This window comes from Ammospiza caudacuta, chromosome 15, assembly GCF_027887145.1.
Source record: "Ammospiza caudacuta isolate bAmmCau1 chromosome 15, bAmmCau1.pri, whole genome shotgun sequence".
Lineage (NCBI taxonomy): Eukaryota > Metazoa > Chordata > Aves > Passeriformes > Passerellidae > Ammospiza > Ammospiza caudacuta.
Window position 1 is genome coordinate 7,288,602 of NC_080607.1, and position 21,849 is coordinate 7,310,450.

General features: G+C 52.7%; 1 protein-coding gene across 1 annotated transcript in view; it reads right to left on the bottom strand.

Moving 5' to 3' along the window:
• CBFA2T2 (CBFA2/RUNX1 partner transcriptional co-repressor 2) overlaps nt 1-2,119 on the bottom strand; it is a 59,856-nt gene extending 57,737 nt beyond the window's left edge. The window contains exon 1 of the mRNA XM_058814522.1: nt 2,089-2,119. Within this exon, the coding sequence (XP_058670505.1) occupies nt 2,089-2,116 (28 nt within the window). The 5' untranslated portion in view covers nt 2,117-2,119. The remainder of the gene's footprint in view (nt 1-2,088) is intronic.
• Nucleotides 2,120-21,849: the final 19,730 nt, after the last annotated feature.

The following is a 21,849-nucleotide window of genomic DNA, read 5'->3' on the forward strand; positions in this document are numbered from 1 at the left end:
CTCAGTGCTGTCAGCAGGACCCAGATGAAAAGCCCTAATCACAGAATAATAGACTGGTTTGGGCTGCAAAGAACCTGAAAGATCACTTTGTTCCACACCCTGCCGTGGGCAGAGACTGCTTCCACTATCCCAGGCTGCTCCCAGCCCTGTCCAGCCTGGCCTTGGGCACTGCCAGGGATCCAGGGGCAGCCACAGCTGCTCTGGGCACCCTGTGCCAGGGCCTGCCCACCCTCACAGGAAGGAATTTCTTCCTAATTTCAAACATGCTTTAAAAACATGTTGCAAAACTCAACAGCCACATACACGTCCATACATTCCTGCCAGGATCCAATAAAATATTCAAACAACTTGTCCCATGTTGCAGAAAGTGTCCCAGCTGAGAGGCACTGGTTTCAGCTACCCACCCTGAAGCTAAGATGGAGGCACAAGATCCCTGTCCCCCTTAGCTTCAAATATTTTCAGCAGGATTTTAAAGGTCTGACTCTCGTCCCTGAGCTCAGTCTGAGGGAAGCAGGGGAGAATGTGACCAGTCTCTGCACACACCATGAGCACACACACTGAGTGGGATTTGTTTCATCCAGCTCCTCACTGCCAAAGCCTCAGCCAGGCTCTCCTGGGCTCCCCTTGCAGTCAATGAAAAAGCCCAGGCACCTCCAGGGAGGAATCTGTCTCATTCAGAGAGAAGTGTCCAAGACTGGAGAGATGAATCACCCTCAGCAGCGCCTGTTGTGACTGACTTCAAAGGGAGCTTGGGGAAAGGAGATTGGGCACAGACTGTGGACAGCAGGGTTAAAGCACAGGATCTCAGCCGAGCTCCTTCTGTGGGGCCTTTTCTTCAGAGCTGACAAGATGAAGGTCAGCAGCCAGGTGCCCGGGCTCTCCAAAGCCACGTGGACGTGGACACGGCTGTGCCACCACGGTGCTCTCCAGGCACCTGGGACACGGCTGGCTAAACTCCGCACGCCTCCACAGACTCACATTTCCCACTGCCTCAAGGGCAACAGCCTCACCCCATCATCTCCTCACATTCTGCCCTAAGCAGCACCATAAAGTACAAAACCAACTTCTGTCGCTTGGTAATTCCTTCTCCATACCGGGAATGCAGCTTTCAGAGTGGTTTCCACATTAGCATCAGCATCTATCTTTACACTGCTTCTCTATGAGCAATCACACTTCATTTGAAGATTCCTGAATTTCCTGAGCTTTGGGATGTGCTTTTAACTGCTTTTCTCCCTTTCCTGAGCAATGGCTTAGCCACAGAGTCACCTTAGGGCCGTGATCCAGCCCATGTGTGATGGCCATTGCACACACAGACATCCCGGCTCCATCGGCACCTCACTCCCCATCCAGCATGGCTCAATTTCCATCCCAAACGCGGACAAACCAGCACAGGCCACACAAACTCTCAGGAAGCTGAAACGGGAGAGGCACCACGTGCTCTCCTGCCAACCTCAAAGCTTTCAGAGGGCACAACACTTCTGGCAACAAACGCGGGATTTTGGGGAAATTAACGCAAAAGGAGCTGAAGATACCCACCCTGCCAGCTGCACGGAGCTGCGAGCAGGATTTATGTGCACAGGGCTCGCACACGCGGGTGCCAGGTCGCTGTGTGCCCTCAGTTTGCAGCACGGCAAACACTCGTGCTCAGCTCTGCCGTGGATATTTCACCGTGGGTGTTTCCAAAAGTGTCCCAGACCCCTCACGGAGGTGTTCCGGTGCTTGGCAGGCAATGCGGGCAGTGCCAGGAGGGTGCAAAGCAAAGCCCGCTTTGGCTGCAGCACCGCGGTCGGGCACTGCCGGCCCCAGCCCTGCCGAGGGGCTGCACCCCTTGTTCCGGAACCCCTCCTGGCTGGAAATCCCGCACAAACCCGGGCACTGCCGGTCTGGGATTGCGGCTGGGGGTCCCCAGGCCCACACTGGGGGGCAGTGAACCCGCACGCTGAGAAACACGCATTAATCAGAGGTGCAATTATGGACTATGATACAAAGCGCGGTCCCTTTCCCCCGGCCCGCTCCGGGGGCTCGGCCTCGCTCCCCCCGGCCCGGCCCGGCGCTGCCTCCCGCCCGTGCCCCGCTCCCGGCTCTTACACTGGCAGCTTCCTGGGATCCCCACCATGGCCCGGATCCTCGGCGCCTCCTGCCCGGCCCAGCCCGGCCCGGCCCTCGCCGTGACGAGAGCGGGGGCGCGGCTTTCCCCGGCCCGCCCCGAGCCGGGCAGGAGGGGCCGAGCGGAGGGCAGGGGGCTCCGAGGAGGGAAGGAGGGGCCGAGCGGAGGGCAGGGGGCTCCGAGCCGGGCAGGAGGGGCTGTGAGGAGGGCAGGGGGCTCCGAGGAGGGCAGGAGGGGCCGAGCGGAGGGCAGGGGGCTCCGAGGAGGGCAAAAGGGGCTGTGAGGAGGGCAGGGGGCTCTGCGGGGATTGGGGGTGAGATACAGCCGGGTTCTGGGGTGTAACCTTCACAGAGCCGTCCTCTGGCTCCTCTCAAAGTGTGACAATAGCTGTACACAACCCCGAAGGTGTTGCAATTCCTGTACACATCCCCAAAGGTGCTACAGTACCTGTACACCACCAAAAGATGTTAAAATTCCTCTATACAGGTCCCCAAAGATGCTACAATACCTGTACAACCCCAAAGGTGTTACAATTCCTGTACACACATCCCTAAAATGCTACAATACCTGTACAACCCCAAAAGATGCTAAAAGACCTTTACACACATCTCCAAAGCTGTTAGAATATCTGTATGTCCCCAAAAGAGGTTACAATTCCTCTACACATATCCCCAAAGGTGCTACAGTACCTGTACATGCCCAAAAGATGTTAAAATTCCTCTATACATGTCCCCAATTCCTGCTACAGTACCACTGCATCCTCAAAAGATGTCAAAATTTTTGTACATCCCCAAAAGATGTTGAAAGACCTTTACACACATCCCCGAAGCTGTTACAATACCTGTGGGCCCCCAAAAGGTTTTAAAATACCTGCACACAACCCCCAAAGGTGCTAAAATCCCTGTATATCCCCAAAAGATGTTAAAATACCTGTGTACACATCCCCAAAGGCTTTACAATACCTCTACACCCTCAAAAGATGCTAAAATTTCTGTACACACATTCCCAAAGGTGCTACAATATCTGTAAACCCTCAAAACATGTTAAAAGACCTTTACACACATCTCCAAAGTTGTTACAATACCTGTACACCCCCAAAAGGTGTTAAAATTCCTGTACACACATCCCCAAAGGTGCTACAGTATCTGTATGCACCCAAAAGATGTTAAAATTCCTCTATACATGTCCCCAAAGGAGCTATAATACCTGTACAGCCTCAAAAGATGTTACAATTCCTGTACACCCCCAAAAGATGTTAAAATACCTGCACACATAACCCCAAAGTTGCTAAAATCCCTGTACACCGCTAAAAGATGCTAAAATACCTGCACACAACCCTCAAAGGTTTTACAATACCTGAGGACAGACAGGTTTGTCCCCAGCCCAGCCCCTCAGGTATGTTGTAGTCTGACAGCCCTGGCTGGGTAATAATTAGCATTAACTCAATGATTGCAGAAGGCTGATCAATCAATAATTTATTATACTATATTTATTGAGAAACCCTTTGCCTCACAGACAGTCCAATACAGCTTTGACCTAGTTGGTCCTTGAAATCCAAACACCATCACCAGTGGCTAATTAAGAAATCACCCTTTGGTAAACAAATCTCCATAACACATTCTACATGTTCACAACACCAGGTGCAGCAAGTGGAGATAAGAATTGTTTCTCATTCTTTTCTCTGATCTTCTCACAGCCTTCCCCAGGACAGGGCCTGGGAAAGTGTTGTGCCTGTTGCTCTCTGTGCAGAGAGCAGCTGCCACAAGGTGCTGTTACCAAAGGGGTTTTGCTCTCTCCTGGCACTTCCCATATTCCAAGCCCAGCTCTAAACCATATCCACAGTGTGTCCCAGGGAGCTGTGAGATGGAAACACATACAAGCCAAAGCTTTCACTGTTTGGATACCTCAAAACCTGGAAATGCCAGAGGCTGGGATCACAAGAGTTTCACTATTCATAGACTCCTATTCAGGGTTTGTCAAGGCTGCAGCCTCATAGAATCATGGAATGTCCTGAGCTGGGAGGGACCCCCAGGATCAGCCAGGGCAGCCCCAGCCCTGCACAGACACCCCAACAGCCCCACCCTGGGCATCCCTGGCAGCTCCTGGAGCTCTGGCAGCCTCGGGGCCGTGCCCATTCCCTGGGGAGCCTGGGCAGTGCCAGCACCCTCTGGGGAAGAGCCTTTTCTTTATGCTGAAGTCCAATCAGCATCTGAAAATGAAGCACAGCTTTGCTCCCATCCTGGAGGGATTTGCCATTTTAGGTGTTCTCTGGGAAGCTGAAAATATGCCAGCTAGGTCAGGAATGCCCCAAAAAACTTGGGAATAGGTGTAGGAGGAAAATATGTGCCTGCAAAATGGGTTATAGCTGAGGTTTCCCTTCCCAGCAATAATATATGTATGTGGTCCTGGAAGCAGGGCCAGGACCCAGTTTCCTTTAAGGCTCTTTATATCATCTGGAAACCCACTGCTAGACAGATTTTCAGAATATCTGAAATGCAGCAGAACAGAGTTATCTCTGACTACTGCCACAGACAATCTACTTGGAATTTGACATCCGTTCCCCCTTCAACTTTCAAATGTCCCTAATACAATTCCTTTCTCCATTTTCCAAATGGCCTTGAAGGCTGTTATGCCTAGGGAGATATCCTCACCAGTTACTGAGTCATGCTGGTACCAGCGTGGCCATGGATGCCCAGCTTCAGCCTAGGAAGAGCTCACTCCAGTTAAAGAGAGCTCTTGGGATGTGGCAGAAAATCCAGCCTGGCTGCCCTAGGGCACTGTCCATGCCCTCAAGTCACTGCCTGTTTAATCACAGCCTTGAGATCTGTGAGCTCTCCTCGGGGATTGTCAGAGCATCATGGGGTAGGACGTCAGGACAGACGGACAGGAGAGATCTCTGCAGCCAGGGCTGGAACTTGGGGTTTATTGCAAAGGGCCTGGGGGCAGGGCCCTGCTGGGAGCTGCCAGACACAGCTCAGAGCAGGCTGAGAGAGGAGAGGGGGAGAGAGTAAAAGGGTAAGAGAGTGAAGTTCCCGTTCCAATACAATAAATCTTCTGTGTTGAATATTATGATTCTCACTAACCAATCTAGTACAAGATACAAATCCTACAGCATTTCCATACAGCCTATAAGAATCATTACATTCCCATACTGTGTTACATTTTAAACCCTAAAAACTCCTCTTTGGGGCCCTTCTGCCAAGCCAGTGGGCTCTGCTCTGAGCCTTGGGCCTGTCTGCAAGCAGAGGGTGTTGTTCCATCAAAAGGGGATTACCTTCAGCTGGCCATGCCATTGTTTTCCAGTTGTTCAGTAACTGAGGTATCTCAAAGCTTGCCTTCATTTCAATCTCACTTATAGTTTCTATATTCTCAAAATCTTTTGCTAGACAATCATATTGATAAGGCTTTCCTGCTCCATCCTCCCCAACAGGGGACAAAGGGGCACAGGGTCAGGAGTGCAGTTCCCACAGGACCATGCTCCCAGCAGCCTGGTGTAACCTGCCCCAGCTCTGGGCTGTGGTTTCTGGCAGCAGCCCCAGCCCAGCCCTGCAGCTCAGCAGTTTCACCCCTGATGCTCAGCCAGCCACAGGCTCCGTTGGAGTCTGCTGGCCGGGAACAGGAATCTCTTGGGCCCAGATGGCCCAGGATGGACCAGATCCAAATTTGCACTGAAACAACAGGACCATCCATGCAGTGCCATTGTCCTGGTTTTAACTTTGTGGCTTTGCCTGCTCCCCAGCCCCTCTCTGCCAGAGCCCACATCCCCCATGCCGCTCTTATCTCCTGCCGAGCTGGCTGCAGCTTGGCTCTGGCCTGTGTTTGCCACCACTTCATTCCTGTGTCATCTACAGCCCCGCTGGAGCCAGCTTGACACCGGTCAAGCAGAAAGGGCCATTGTGTGGGGCACTGATAAGGGCTTTGTTTTTATTTAGCCGCTCCTTAAAGCCTGTGAAGCTCCTTGGAGAGAGGCAGGCTGGGCTCCTTCTGAGCCCACCGTGATGACAGCAGCTTCTCATCACCTGAATGTGCCAGCCACAGCCTGGCATCTCTGAGGCTCACCAGGCTGGAGCCCTCTTTGTGCTGATGGAGCTGCTGTGGTGACAGTGTGGGGCTGTTGCTGCCCTGCTCCGTGTCCCATCCCTCCAGAGCAGCACAGCCCTGAGAGATGAGCTCCGGTGTGAAGTGTCACTGCTCAGCTTGAGGAGAGGAGGATGAGGACTGGGAGAACAAAGCAGAGCACTGGGATGCGCTGGGGACAGCTTTGAAGGGGCAGCAAATATATTTTAATCTTCCCTTTTCTTCCACAGCTTTGGTGAAGCCATGGAGGGCACAGAGCAGCTCCATGACAGGGTCTGCATTGCTGTTTGGTGTCTAAAGATGGAATAGCCTCTTTGGAAACCCCAGAGAGGAGAGGGTTGTCTAAATAATGCCCCTGGAATACCAGGGAAAGGTACACACAAAGCTTGGTCTGGCAGGCCTCAATGCTGATGAAGGGTGTAGCTGCTCAGGACAGCAGTTTTGGGAACATTTCCATAAGTTTATGTGACTTCCTCACAAAAGCAGGGTCATGATTGAAATGAGGCCATCCTGCTGTTCCTTCAGCAAGTGTCTTCTAGGGAGAGGAAATGGTGTGAGCAGGGAATGGGATCTCTGTGCTCTTTCTCAGATCTGAGATGAGTGGTGCCAGGTTGTAGCCCCACATTTCTCTTCACAGAGAAAAGCAAGGCACAATTCTTCCCAAGAATATTTCTGGGATTCACATTCTCTGAACCTCAGAGAAAGCAAACACAATTCTTATCATTTGCTGTGCCTGTGTTGTGCCAAAGTAGAATGCAACAGGGAGATTATTTACCCACAGTGATGGGGTTTTGTTTCCTTGGCCTGTCAGGGCCAGGTGTGTGTGTGGGGACTGTTGGGTGACAGTCAGGAGATTCTGGGCAGTGTGTGCAGGGTTGAGTGCTTGGCAGGTTCAGATTTAGATGTATAGAATAATATAGTATAATAAAGTAATTAATTAGCCTTCTGATATCCTTGGAGTCAGATGCATCATTCTCTCCCCTCAGCAGGGCCATCACAGCATTGCAATACCAGGTCATGGCTTGTCAGGGAAATGAAACAGGAAAGCCTTATCAATATGATTGCCTGGCAAAAGATTTTGAGAATATAGAAACTATAAGTGAGATTGAATGAAAGCAAGCTTTGAGATACCTCAGTTACTGAACAACTGGAAAACAATGGTGTGGCCAGCTGAAGGTGATCCCCTTTTGATGGAACAACACCCTCTGCTTGCAGACAGGCCTAAGGGTCAGAGCAGAGCCCACTGGCTTGGCAGAAGGGCCCAAAGAGGAGTTTTAGGGTTTCTAAATGTAACACAGTATGGTGATGTAATGATTCTTATAGGCTATATGGAAATGCTGTAGGATTTGTGTGTTGTACTAGATTGGTTAGTGAGAATCAGAATATTCAACACAGAAGAAGATTTATGGTATTGTAATAGGGACCTCGCGCTCTTACCCTTCTACGCTCTTACACTTTTACTCTTTACCCTTTTACTCTCTCACCCTCTCTCCCCCTCTCCTCTCTCAGCCTGCTCTGAGCTGTGTCTGGCAGCTCCCAGCAGGGCCCTGCCCCCAGGCCCTTTGCAATAAACCCCAAGTTCCAGCCCTGGCTGCAGAGATCTCTCCTGTCCGTCTGTCCTGACCATCCTACCCCTGATGCTCCTACAATGGGTGAGATGTGGGCATGGTCTTGCAGGGAGGATGATCTCCAGACCCTGATGTTCTGTGAACAAGGGGGGCACACCCCATGGAGATCCCCTCTGCCCCAGCCTGCCCTGTAGGGAGCTCTCCTTCCCCACCTCCCCAGATTTTAGCTGCACAGAGAGCTGAGCTTGTCTCGTGCTCTGTGGAACAACAGCCATCAAATGAAGGTGTCAGATGCAATTTTTCCTTTTAGACAGAGCAGGGTTTATTTGCTCCAAGAGAAAAAAACCCACCCAGGCTTTATGAGTCTGGATTTCTGTGCTGCGTCCAACCGAGCAACACCTGTTCACTCAGCTGATGCTGCTGTATGTCCTTGAAATAGGCTGGTGGATGAGACAAGAGACTCTACAGGCATGTGGAACTCATTTGGAATCCTTTTCTTTTTATCATTTGAACACATCATGTATTTAGGACAAGAAAATGACTTAGTGCAGTGTGTGAGGACACACATACTGGAGAGGTAGATATATATTAATATTTATTTCTCAGTATTTTTATATATCTATCACGCCCCAGGGAGCAGCCACAGTTTTGCAAACAGCATTTTTAGGACTATAAATACACAGCCACTATACAGGGTATGTATCTATAGCCAGTAAACTACCAAAATATTAATACATGCCCTCCAAAAGTCAAGAGGTGCTCCCACCCTCTTTAGAGCATTGAATTGGATCTCAGGCAGTTGGGTCACAGACACTTTTTCTGTGGTGAATTCTCTACCAGGTGCACAGGGAATGGTGCTTGCTGCATGAGCAGGTGCTTGGACTCTGCTCTGGATATTTGCTGCCATCCCATAGCTCAGCTCATGCCATGCTGAGTGAGCTGTGCTCTGAGGATGGGTTTTCCAGTTCTGTTTGCTGTCCTGGCACATCCTTACCCCTACCTGAGCACTGATGAGAAACACCACTCTGGGTTTGGTCCCCATCCTTCAGCTCATGCAGAAGTTCTACCAAAGGGAGCAGCATGGGCAGGAGGGACATGGAGCTGTTGGAGTGAGCCCAGGGGAGTGATCAGGTCCAGACCAAGGTGGTTAGAGGATGGAGCAGCTCTGTTGTGAGGAAAGGCTGAGAGAGCTGAGATTGTTCAGCCTGGACAAGAGAGGATTCAGAGTGAGCTAATTGTGTTCTTTTAGTACCTGAAGGAAACCAGCAAGAAAGATGAAGAGAGACTGTTTACAAGGGCTTGGAGGGAGACAGGACAGTGGGGAATGGCTTCAAACTGAAAGAGAACAGGCTTAGATTGAGATATTGGGAAAAGATTCTTCCCTGTGAGGGTGGGCAGGCCCTGGCACAGGGTGCCCAGAGCAGCTGGGGCTGCCCCTGGATCCCTGGCAGTGCCCAAGGCCAGGCTGGATGGGCTGGGAGCAGCCTGGGACAGTGGAAGGTGTCCTTGGCCATGATGAGAATGAGATGATCTTTAAGGTCCCTCCAACCCAAACTTACTGTGATTCTCTCATTCTATGAGTCCTCATAGCCTGGAGCCCCCCCCTGAATAAAACCAACATGACACAGGGGGCTGCAGGCTGAGCTGGAGGCAGGGAGGCTCTCAGCTGATGGCTGTGGCCCTGGGTGGAACAAGCTCTGTCAGGCAAAGATGTATGGCCAGCCTTGCTCCCCACAGCCTTGTCCTGCCCTTCCTCACCCCATTGCTGCCCCCTCCCAGCTCCCACACCAGCTCTGTCCTTCCATTTCCTCTACAGGGAGGGCAGATCTGTGGCAAGGATTAATGGCTTTGATCAGAGAACAGAAAACACAAAAGCAAGAGGGAGCATTGTTTGGAAATCTCTCATCTCACAGGTATTTGTAGCTCTAAAAATGCTGAAAAAAGTCATTACTGTCATAGAAATGAGTGAGAAATGAGATAAAGGATTTGTCTCACAGGGCAGGCCAGAGCACCCTGCCTGCTTCCTTCACTGGGAACTGATTTTCCAAACAAGGAGAAGAGAAAGTTCAGTGCAGGCATCATTAACAGGGTGAGAACTGAGTGAAAGGAGAGCGAGGCAGATGGTGCCAGAAGGGAGGGCTGGAGTTTCCCAAGGTCAGTCCTGGTGGCTGGTCAGTGCTTCTGCTGGCACAGTGTGAGTGGTCAGCACTGCCAGGACAGGCAGTGTGTCCAGGGGCAGGGGATGGGATCTCAGTGAGCAAAAACTTCAGGAGGAGGGGATGGCTGGGATGAGACCTGTTCAGCAGGTGGGAGGCAGAGCAGAGCACACAGCGGCTGTCGAGCCCAAACAGGCAATAATTCTGCGATAAAATCTTGGGACATTATTTATCATGCTGGTCCCTTTCTTCAAACACCAATGTTTGAGCATGAGGGTGTCCAGCCCAGCTCAGAAGCTGTAATCCTGTCCCTGAAACCATCTCAGATCTTCCTCGTTTGTATATCCAAGCTGATGGGTGCCTGCTGCAGCCATAAAGAGGCTGATACTGTTTTGAATATCTTATTTGTTTTCCAGAGGCCATCTGGCTGTATTTCTTCATTGTTTGAGAAAGCAGTGACACTGTCAGTGCTGCATTACCCAAAAAATGCCCTGTGCTGGGAGAGTGAGTGACTGGAGAGGCAGAAAAGGGACGTGTGAGCACTCAGCAGTCGCAGCTGTGCATCAGGGCTGTGCATGACTGTGAGATCTCTCAGCATCTCACTGAGAGGAGCAAACTCACTGCTCAGCACCCTAGGAGCAAACTCACTGCTCAGGATCCCAGGAGCAAACTCACTGCTCAGAACCCCAGGTGCCAGCCAGCAGCTCCTGTGCCATGGTATCCACTCCTGTGCTGTGTCATCAGCTCCTCTGTGATGTGATCAACTTGTCCATGTCACCAGCTGGCCAGGCACCCCCCAGCTTGTGCAGCTCAGGGTTTCAGCTCTGGGTGTCCCAGCCAGTGCAAGCAGACTGGGATGGCTGCTGGGATCCACAGATCTGCTCCCAAGGGAGTAAAGGGACATCAGTGCCAGGCAGGATCAGGCCAAGGTGATCAGACTGCCGTGTCTGGCAAGAGCCCTCACAGAGGTTTGAACTTGTCAGAGGATGATTCCCTGGTTGCCTTGCTTTTGGTGTCTGGAGGCAGGGACACCACCCAGCCTTGGGGACACAAACCCACAGTGTGTTTTGGTGTCATTCAGGAACCTGCAGCCACAAAACTACTCAAACTTTTAAATTTGCAGCCTCAACCTAGCCCCTTGTCACGCTCAGAGCAGCCCTGAGCTGAGCCCTGCCTGGCTGTGCAGGCTGCCTGCCATCTGGCAAAAGCAGGGCCAAGGAGAGTTAAATAAATGTTAAATATACACTAATGCCATGTGACACCAGCAAAAGGCAGTGAGTTCAAGCTGCAAGAGCCTGCTTATGTAAACAGCATCCTGAAATTAATATTTACCTTTTAAAACAAACAGATATTTGGGGTGTTTCACAGCCTTTCTGCCTAGCAGATGCCAAGAACAACAGCTTGGTACTGCAGGGAATTGGCTTGACAGCTCAGGGGACAGTAAACTCCCCACCAGTCTCCAGACTGCGAGGTCAGAGCCAGTCCCTCTCTTTTCAGGCAGATAAATTCGCACAAGTGCCAGATTAATCTTTGCTCAGGGGCTGCGACCTCTAATGAGGAGCGGGAGCCTCCCCGAGTCGCAGGCGGGGAGCGGGGCTGGGGCGGCAGATGGGCTGGGGATGGAGCTTTGGGGATGCTCAGAGCAGTCCCTGGCCCACAGGGGCCCTGGGGAGGCAGAAGGGCAGTCCCGTGGTGCTCCTTGGGTGGCAGCACTGCCACCAGCCTGGCTGCTGTGCTCCCCTTCCAGCCTGACCTGCCCCTGCGGGGAAATCCCATCACCAAGAAGTGATGGTTCTGCAAATCACCACCCCAGCCCCTGCTTGGGGATGCTTGGGGCTTCTGCTGCTCGTCCATTGTGGCCATGCCCATCCTCATGTGAGCACCCAGCAGTTTTTGGGGTTTGCTGTGTTATTTTTAAACATTTTTTTATCATTTTCCAGCAACAGGATGTGAGCAGCCACAGCCACAAAGCAAAAGTCAGTTGCCACTGTGGAGGTGTTTGGCAGTAAACAGCAAATGAGTAGAGGCTGGGGTAGGACCCTGATTTTGGGTTTAATAGGGTATTTTTTGTAGATGTCTGAAGCAGAAGGAATTTTTGTCTGAAGCAGAAGAAATTTTTGGTGCATTTTGCAGCTCATGATTTCTACCATAATTTCCTGTTGATTTTATTTGAGCTCTCTGCTCCTAACACACCTTCATCCCATGGTGCTTTCATCCTCCTCCTCCCAGTTCAGGATGACCCTTCCCTCTTGGCTATGGTGCTGATCCCCTCACAATCTTGCCTCTGGCTCTGGGTGCACTTTCCCAAAGGATTTTGGGGTGGCGTGGCTGTGCAGGGTCCATGCCCACAGCCACCATGTGCCTGTCCTGGTGCTCAGCTGGCTCCTGCTTTGGATTTTCAACTTCCTCCAGCAGATTCTTGGTGAGTTTTCAACCTCCCATGAAAGGAGACATGGGATGGTGATGGGCCAGGGATGCACAGGGCTCGGAGCAGAGCCGGGAATCCCAAATCCATCCCTCCAGGAGCACAGAGATCCCACAAACACTGCACCCTGTGTGAGGGGACACAGGGCTGACCCACCATGGGTGCTTTTAAGTGCTTTTAGGGGACGTTACCTGCCAGGCAGGGCAAAGCAAACCCAGTGACAGTGCGTGGGTGGGAGGATGTGGGCAGGCTCTGCCACCCCCGTAAAACAAAATCCAGCAACGACACCAGCCTGGCTGCCGTGGGGCCCTGCCATAGACAGGGACTGATCAAACAGATGACACCCCAAAAGTGACAGCAAGGCAGGCTGAGATCACTAAACCACACAAAGTTTAGGGTGCCAGGGAGGGGCTGCAGCCAGCCTGGGGTGTTCAGCCTTTCTAGAGTGGCTGTGCTGGAAAAACGAGTGTGTTTGTGTTCCTGTTGAATACCTCTTTCTTTTGAAACCTAATCCTCTTTGAATTGGAACTGCTGACAGTGCTTGTCGGGGCTTGCAGGGGCGGTGATTTAAAAGGTGATAGCAGCGCTAAGGAACCCGCCAGCCCCGCCGGTGTCACACGGGAGCTCAGTGCTGGGCAGTGGGGCTGGCGATGCCACCAATGCCCTGTGACAGCCCCAGCCCGGCAGGAAGGGCCCTGGGCTGCTCCCCGACTGCTGTCCTGGTTTAGGGCAAATTTGGGAGAAAACCTCCAAAGGGGCCCCTCCAGAAAGCAAACCCACACAGCCTCTCCCCTCAACCAGTTTGGGAAGGATTCCTCAGAGAGAAATGGAAAGAACCTGTTTATTTAACAGGCACAGCACCCCCAGCACACAAAATGAACAATACCGGGTGACACCACTCTGTCACTGCTCTGAAAAAGATGAAAAATTCAGAAAGTCTCTCTGGGGGTGGTCGCTCTGTTATCAGTCCCTCCGGCGCTGGGGCAGCGGCTGCAGCCACAAGGTGCAAACTCTCGGTGTTCCCAGGGCCCAGTCTGGAGCAGGCTCGAGGCATTCCAAAAAGGAAAGGAAAAACAGTCCAGGGAAAAATTTGGACTGTTTAGCTAAACTAACTAATGAGCAGGAGCAAAAAGCAAGAGCAATGCAGGAGCAAAGTGAAAAGCCAAGCCAAAAGCAAAAGCAGCACCATGTACTGCCCCGTCTCTGTCCCACCAGCCATGGGGGAGCGGCTGATAACAAAACAAAACTTTCACTCTTCAGAGCCAGTCTTGATGGCACAGAACAGAATATCCAGCATGAACAGAACACACAAATGGATACAAGCATCATAACATCACCCTAGGACACCTTCCTACAATCAGCTCCCTTTGCTGACGAGGTCAGGCAAAGTTGAGCTGGAGAAAGAGGGAGAGTTTTTCTACTGAGTGACAGCTTCAGGCTGAATCTGGGAGGATGTGATTGGGTCACTGGCAGATCTGTGGGGACATGGGGACAGGACACTATGGGTGGGTCTGGGGAATGCCATCAGCCCTCATGTTTCCCAGGTACAGCTCTAAAAAGGGATGTCCAAACCACTCTTGTCTCTGCACCACACCTCAGCATCCCTCCTTTACAAATAAATTAAAACTCAGTTATGATGTTTGGTGCATGGTAATGGGGTGTCAATTCCTCCTAAGTATTGGCTGATATATATAAAACAGACCTGTAATCTCTGCTATTAAAATGAATTGGTAAGTTTCATTTTGCGTGAAAGCCTAAAAATCATGGCTGCAAATAGGCAGATTCAAATAATCCTCTCTGAACTGGAAAAAAGAAATACGGGACTTTTGAGGAGGAGCCATGCCCCATATAAACAGGGATGTTTTCAGAACTGGCAGGGAGCATGACTCCATATTTCTTCAGGGAATTAATCACAGAGCTTGGTTAGGGGTGATGGATTAGAGAAAGGTTTCCTGCCTGCTGATTTTGACCATGGACTTCAGTCACTTTGCCCTGCCCGTGTCCAGCTTCACCAGGGGTTTTGTGTGAGGATTTCTGCACCCTGTGGTTTCCAAGGAATAATTTTATACTACAGATGAATAGTATGAAAGAAACCTTATATAAGAATGTAAAACATTTAAATATGAATACATAGTTTATGTAGAATGTAGCTATAGATATAGATATATAGATATTATAGGTATAGATATAGATATAGATATAGATATATAGAGATATGGGAGATCTAATTTCTTATCCAAGCCAAACCAGAGAGCAGCCATTCTGTTACAGGTAGTGAGGGCTGAGAAGGATGGAGCTGAGGGAGGGGTTCAGCTGAGGGTGATGTGTTGGATACGATCCCCCCAGGCCGTTCCCTTGCACCTCCTGTGCCTCTGCCCACCCTCCCCTGTGCCCCTGAACCCAGGAGGGCACAGAGCAGCTGCTGTCCAGGCTGGGGGGTTCCCTGAGCACCTGCAGTCCCTCTGTGCAGCCAGAAGGAGCAGTGGGAGCGTTTCCAGGCTGCGGAGATGCCCTGCAGAGGGGCATGGCAGCTCAGGGATGCTCTGCCCATCGCTTGGCACGTGCCCTGGCTGCAGCTCCAGGCCTGGCCTCCTTCCCACGGAGATGGCTTTCCTAGAAAGCTCTGCCTGCTGCCGTGCCCTGGCCCCCTCACAGAGATGCCATCAGCCTGAAGGCGAGCAGGAGGGGGCCCAGCAGTGCCAGGACCCTTCCATCCCTGCCCAGGACCTGATGATCCCAAAATAAGAGCTGCTGGACCACCCAGCTGTGCTTGGGTTTGAGTGTGGATGGACACGTGGATGTGCCTGTCCTGCCAGGTAACATCACCTGGCACTGCCAAAGGGCTTCAGTGATGAGGGAATATGCACAATACAGTTTGGTTATAACTTCTTTTTTAATAGCTTTTGGGGTAAAAAAAAAAAATCCTTTTTAAACAGCTTTTAGGGTAAAAAATAATCCAGGACCACTCAGGAATTAACAATAGTTGTAATAGCTGAGCCTTGAAGGCAGCCTTCTCTCCCAGCCCTCTCTCCCAGCCTTCTCCTGCCCTGGGTTCGCTGCCCCAGGCTGCCAGGCCATGTGGCTTCAGCTGGAGCAAGGGGACATTCCAGCTGGGCAATGTCCTGTGTTAATTTGGATGGAAGTTCATTTTGGAAAAGAGGAGGGAAACAAGTGTGTGACATTTTCCTTCCAAACTCAGGCTTTGCTTTATGTGCTCAACCGTGGAGTTGGAAATCAGCAGAAATTGAAATAATGAATTTCACTGTTACTGACTTTAAAAAAAAAAAAAAAATCCATTAACTGGCAAATTCTGAAATGTCATGATTTTTCCGGCTGTTCAGCACAAAAACCAATCTGGAAGTGTCAGTATCCGAGCCCCCAGCAGCCCTGTGGTCCTGACTGGTGGATCCTGTTGGGTCCCTTTTGCTTTGACTTTGCAGGGAGACCCCACATCTTTAGCAGAAGGACATCAGCCTTGCTGCCATGTCCCAGGGGCACCTGGGGCTCTGCCCATGGCACCACCAGGGTGAGGGGGTGTTTTTGGGAGTCCTGGCTGGACCACCCTGGTGGGTCAGTGATCAGTACCTGCCCCAGCACTGTGCCTTTCCTGGCCAGAGCCAGACCCAGGGCAGCCCAGGGTGCCCTGGGAGCAGCCAGCTCCACCCGGGAGTGGTGGGGAGCACAAAGCCCATATCAGCAATGATTTCCTGACAAACAGTGCGGCTCATTGTCTGTTCTCATTTATAAACTGCTCCACACCAGCCATCTGATATCCATTATTACAATTACAAACAACCCACAGTAACTCTCCAGCTGGTCAGCTCCATCCTAACAGCACTGCAGCCATTCAAGGATGCCATATGGTACCAGAGTTTCCAAAGCAGCATTGTCAATCAGCCTTATTAATTTCTGAGTTCATTTCTTTTCCTTTTAGGGATATATTTTTTCCTTTCTTTCTATATAAGACAGAGACACTTCTCTGGCCTCAATTTGGAATATGCAGATTGACAGAATAATTGAAACATCTACATCTCTGAGGCAGCTGGCAGGGAAAGGATGAGCCTGAACTCTGTGAGCAGCCCCCCGAGTACTGGTGCTCATGCAAGACCTCCAAGTGTCTCTTCCCATCTCTACCCCAGTGCGTGCCACGAGAATATTAAAAACCCATTAGATGCAGAGTGCCGGACATGGCTGGCTCTTACTGCAGATGGAGGGTTGCTAATGGCCATTTCCCTTCGATCTCTGAGTCTCCTTTGAGCTATATTTATTTTTTCCCCAACATTTTGGAGCCTACGGGTGGTGTTATTGGAGATGCTGAGATGTTGCCGGCTCTGCTCGTGCCCATTCTGTGGTGAGCAGGAGCTTGGGAGAATCCCAAGGTGATTCCCAACTGGATGGACTCTTCCTTGGAGGTGATTTCTGGGTGATTTCTGGTGATTTTGTGCCTGGCCACTTCCATGTGGCACCAATGTATGGTGTATCTGTCACAGTGTCACTGAGGGAAAGGGCTGTGCTGGATGTACCATTCCCAGCCCTGCAAACACATCCAGGCACTGCACCACTGCCACTGGCTGTAGGGACTGCTGGGCCTTACTTTTTGCTTTGCTTTTGTATTTTTAGGCAAAATCAGCCATCCCCCAGAGAGGATTTCTTTCCTTGCTCAAGGCAGCAGGATTTTGTGGCTCAGAAGTGCTCAGCTCCAGCTAAAGTTCAGCACCTGAGCTCCAGCAGGCTTTTCCTTCCCTGCGGGCGGGATGGAGGTGATGGGTGAGTGGAGGTGGAGACCTTTCAGGATGAGCCATGAGCACCCTCAAAGTGTTCCTGTGAAAATATCTCTGCACACTTCCATGTTTTTTCTCTCCCCAGCTGGAGCAAACCTTCCTGTTGGGATGTGGGTGCCTCCAGCAGCACCCCAAACACGCTGGGCTGTGGGTACCCACACCTGCAGAGCTGCTCAGTGCAGGATTTCACTCCTGGCAGAAAGAGGAATCAGGCTGAGAAGAGAGAGGAAAGTCCAGTGGTTCCTTGCACTGTGGTGGGTAAGAGCAGCAGGTTTAGGGCCGTGCATTATGCAGATCATGGGGGATTATGTAAAATCTCTTTGTTCATCCTCCCTGTCAAGGGCAAAGAGCTCTGTGGGACAGGACAGTTTGGGGGGGACATCTGCAGCTGCACAGATGGTGACACCAGGCCTCCAGCCACCAGGGAAGGACATCCCTGACTCCCTGTCCCAAAGTTTCCTCATTGCTGTTAGCTCTTGGGAGCCCAGCAAGGACCCAGCAGCAAAGCAAGGCTCAGCCCAGCTGTGCCAGGGGCTCTACTCCTTCCCAGAGCTGTGGGCAGTGCCCACCTGCAGAGGGGAGCACAGGGAATTGTCAAGCCTCTGGAGCAGCATCCCTCAATGACAGCTGTGACAGTGCAGCATCACCACTGCAGTGCCTTCACCCCGGGCAGTGGTGCTCCTCCTACCTGTGGTGAGGGCTGGCAGCCCCTGTGACACAGCCATTACTGCTGTGACACATCCCTTACTGCCATCATTTTTGTCTGACGCAGTGCACACACTTTGAAGGCTACACTGAACGAGGTGGATTGTTTGATTTATCTATTATAACAAAATAACATTTTTTTCTTGCTGTTTCCCACTTGTTTGGCTCCCTGTTCCCACCTGGGTCTCTTCAGCCATGGTTTGGTGGCCAGCTCTCACTCCCATGGGGACACACAGGCATGAGGTGCTGTCCCAGAGGGCAGGGGAGGAGGTTGTGTCTGCATGGAGGAATTCCCAGCCCCAGCTGTGCCCTGATCCCTGATGCAGCTCGTGGTGCTGCTGTGATGGGGCAGGAGCCTGAGGCCCTGCTGAACTGTGCTACCCACATGGGCTGGGTTTATATGGAGTTTCCATCTGGCTTTTCCCTACACTGAGGCTCTCTCCAGTGTGCAGGGGAAGGTTTCACAGCCCTATTTACATGGACACCTTGTCAGAGTTCACTCTGCTGCCATTTCTCTGCTGCTTGGAGTTTGGCTCTCTTGTTCCCCTGCATTTTCACCAGGACTGGACATCCCAGCTTTTGATCCCAGCTCCTCTCCCTGGCCAGGTGTTGGGGCCTTTCCAGGAGGGCTGGAAGGCTGGAGTTGGTTTTGATCCCCAGCAGCAATGGGCAGGACCCCTCTCCCCAATTCCACCATCCAGGACTGTTCCCCCTGAGCTTCTCTTCCCTTCTCAGCATCTCCCCAAAGGACACACAGACCTCCTTTTCCTTCTGAATTTGTGACATTTTGCTTGATTTTCCCCCTCTTCCCCCTCTGACTCCCAATTAACCACCCCATGCCTTTTGCAGAAGGCTCCTTGCTTGCTCTGAGTCCCTCTTGCTGTGGCCATGGGGATGTTGGAGCCTCCTGGCCCTGCCCCCGCCCTGTCCCTCCTGCTAAAGTGGCACAGATGATTGTGTCCCTCATGATGTGACAGTCACACTCACAGAGCCTGGCCTTGGGCAGCCTCAATGGTTTCCCCAGATTCTCTGTGACCCTTGTCCAGAGGAGCTCTCATGCCTGTGACACTTCCCACAGGCTGGGAATGCTTTGGGACAGCCTCTGGGATCTCCTGTGGGGCCATGTGGTGCCCTGTGACTGTCCCACAGCAGAGAGACACTGCCCCAGGGCTGGCTTTTCCTTCTTCCCCATCCCTGATGCAATCCTGCAGTTGTCCCTTTGCTCCCTGAAATGTGTCCAGTCGCTGAACCCCTTCTCTTTTATCAATCTGCCCAGCACTGAGGCTCCAGGATCCACACTTGCTTTTACTTGAAGGTTGTTTGGGATATTTTTCCCCCACAATTTTTTTCTGTGGGATTTTGCTGTTTTCTTAGCATTCCTCAATTATGATTTCACATACCTTCAGGAGCTGACTCACTGCTGACACCACCTTTTCTGAGGATCTGAGGGAAAGCCAAGTCAACATGACTTTCTGGTCTCATTCCTTGGTTCCTTCTGCTCTAGCCCTTCCTGACAAGGTTCCCTGTGTGCCAGTGCTTCCTTGGGACACCTTCCCATAAGCATGGAGCACCCCTTGGTTCATGTGTCAGTCCTGCCATCACCTGTATCCCCTTCCAAAGGGCTCAGAGCCCAGGCTGGGCAGGGGAAGCTCTACACTGTCACCCCTCCTGACTGTGATTGCAATTTATGCTCACATCAACACAGGACAGAATATTTCCCTTTTTCTCCTCAAGCTCTTGAGGGTGTTAGAGAAAAAAATCCTCTCTGCCAGCTGCTCTGCCTGGAGCTTCCTGCACCAGGGATGGGGAGACAAGTGGGCAAGGGCATGGTGCCAAGGTCAGTGTGTGCTCCAGTGCCTGCCCCATACCAGCTTTCCAAGAAACTCTGCAGCAGGAAAGAAAAGAAAAACCAACAAAAACCAACCTAATTTTTTCATTTGCAGCTGGAGCAAGGCCAGATTTTGACAGCAGAACATTTTTTGGTGAAAATGGAGCCGTTGTCTTCTGGCCAGCACTTGTTGAATGGCCCCTGCCCGGGCAGCACTGGGGACGGCAGAGCCAGGGCTGGGACACTGAGCTGAGGGGCAGCAGCCACTGCCTGTGGGCTTTGGGACAGAGCCTGGACCCTGGAGTGTCCCCAGTGAGGTGCCACCAGAGGGACCAGCCGCCTGTGCGATCACAAGTCGGCTTTGAAAACTCTCCAGTGCTTTGTTCTCCCCCCGATACAATCCATTTGGAGCAAATGCAGTCTCGGAGCATCTTGCCAATCCCACAAGCTTTGGGGAGGGCGGCTGCTGTGAAGCATTAGCGGCAGATAAGGACCCCTGGGGGATGGCTGGGCAGGGAGGGAGGGAGGGAAGGGCGGAGGGGGAGCCTTGCCTGCCTTGTCCTGGCCCGGGGACTTGGCTGAGAGGGCAGCCAGGGAATGCCAGCCTCTGCCTCGGCTCCTTCACCCAATCCATCCTGCCACTCTCCTGTTCCTTCACCTATTCTGCTCCTTCATGCTGCAGGGCCTGACCCTGCTGCTCCTCACACTCCATCCCCGATAATCCCCTGCTTGCTGGGCACCCCCGGGTACTGCAGCATCCCTCAGTCCCCATGGCAGCTCATGCTGGGCCCAGCAAGGGGCAGAGAGATGTGGGTCAGTGGTGGGGGTTGGGATGGAACCCCTGTGCTGGTCCTGAGCCCCGGGGCTGGACTGTCCCCACCTGCAGTCACAGGTGTGCGGGGAATTTTTGAAGCCCCTGGAGGCAAATTCCTTGTCCTGCCTTGTCCTGCCCGATCCGTGCAGACAGAGGAGGCTGGAGGTGCAGCCAGGGATGCCCGGGGTGCCCTCAGGCAGGGGCAGAGGTGTAGGAAGGGATGCCCGGGGTACCCTCGGGCAGGGGCAGAGGTGCAGGAAGGGATGCCCGGGGTGCCCTCAGGCAGGGGCAGAGGTGCAGGAAGGGATGCCCGGGGTGCCCTCAGGCAGGGGCAGAGGTGCAGGAAGGGATGCCCGGGGTGCCCTCAGGGACGGGTAGAGGTGCAGGAAGGGATGCCCGGGGTGCCCTCAGGGACGGGTAGAGGTGCAGGAAGGGATGCCCGGAGTTCCCTCAGGGACAGGTAGAGGTGCAGGAAGGGATGCCCGGGGTTCCCTCAGGGACAGGCAGAGGTGCAGGAAGGGATGCCCGGAGTTCCCTCAGGGACAGGCAGAGGTGCAGGAAGGGATGCCCGGGGTTCCCTCAGGCAGGGATGCCCGGTGAGGTGCAGCCAGGGATGCCCGGTGAGGTGCCAGGGGTGGGTGAGGGTGTGATGAGCCCCTGGGGGATGCAGTCTGTCCCAGCCTGGGGACCTGGGGCTCTCGGTGACAGTTGAGGGGGTGGCAGCGGGGCAGGGCAGGGTTAATGCCGTTAGCAGCCGGGGCAGGGGGTCTCCAACAGACGAGGCCTCGCCGGCCAGATGGGGAGGGAGACTCGGAGGGAGACTCGTCTGCCGCTCGCCGGGGCCACAAAGGAGGCTCCCCTGGCAGCAGCTGGTCCCAAGGAAGAGGTTAAGATGACACGTGTCAGGGCAAAGCCCGAGGGGGCAGACGCGGCCAGGCCTTTGTGGGGGTCACCTCCCCTCTGACGGGGAGCAGGTGGGGTGGGAGCGCAGGGACAGGGCTGGAGGGGAGGTGGGATGGCTCCCTCAGGGTCCTGCCGGGCAGTGGCATGGCCTGTGACAGCCACTCGCTTTGCCTTTGTGCTTTTGCACATAATGAACCTTTTTTCCCCCCCTCTTTTTTGGTCCCAGAAAGAATGGCAATGGAGATGCTGATGGGGGTTATTGCATGGAGATGGGACAAGGCAGGGGTCAGTGAGAGAGTCAAAGGTTTGGTAGCCAGGACAGGGCTGGCTGGGCATCCTCACAGTTTGATGGACAGCAGGATGGACATCCACCCTGCTCCCCAGTTTTATACAAACCACAGTCAGTGCTTCATCCCTGTGGGCACTGCTGGCCCCAGGACTCACTCTGGAGGCCAGGAACCACCCAGGGGTCAGGGCTCACTCCC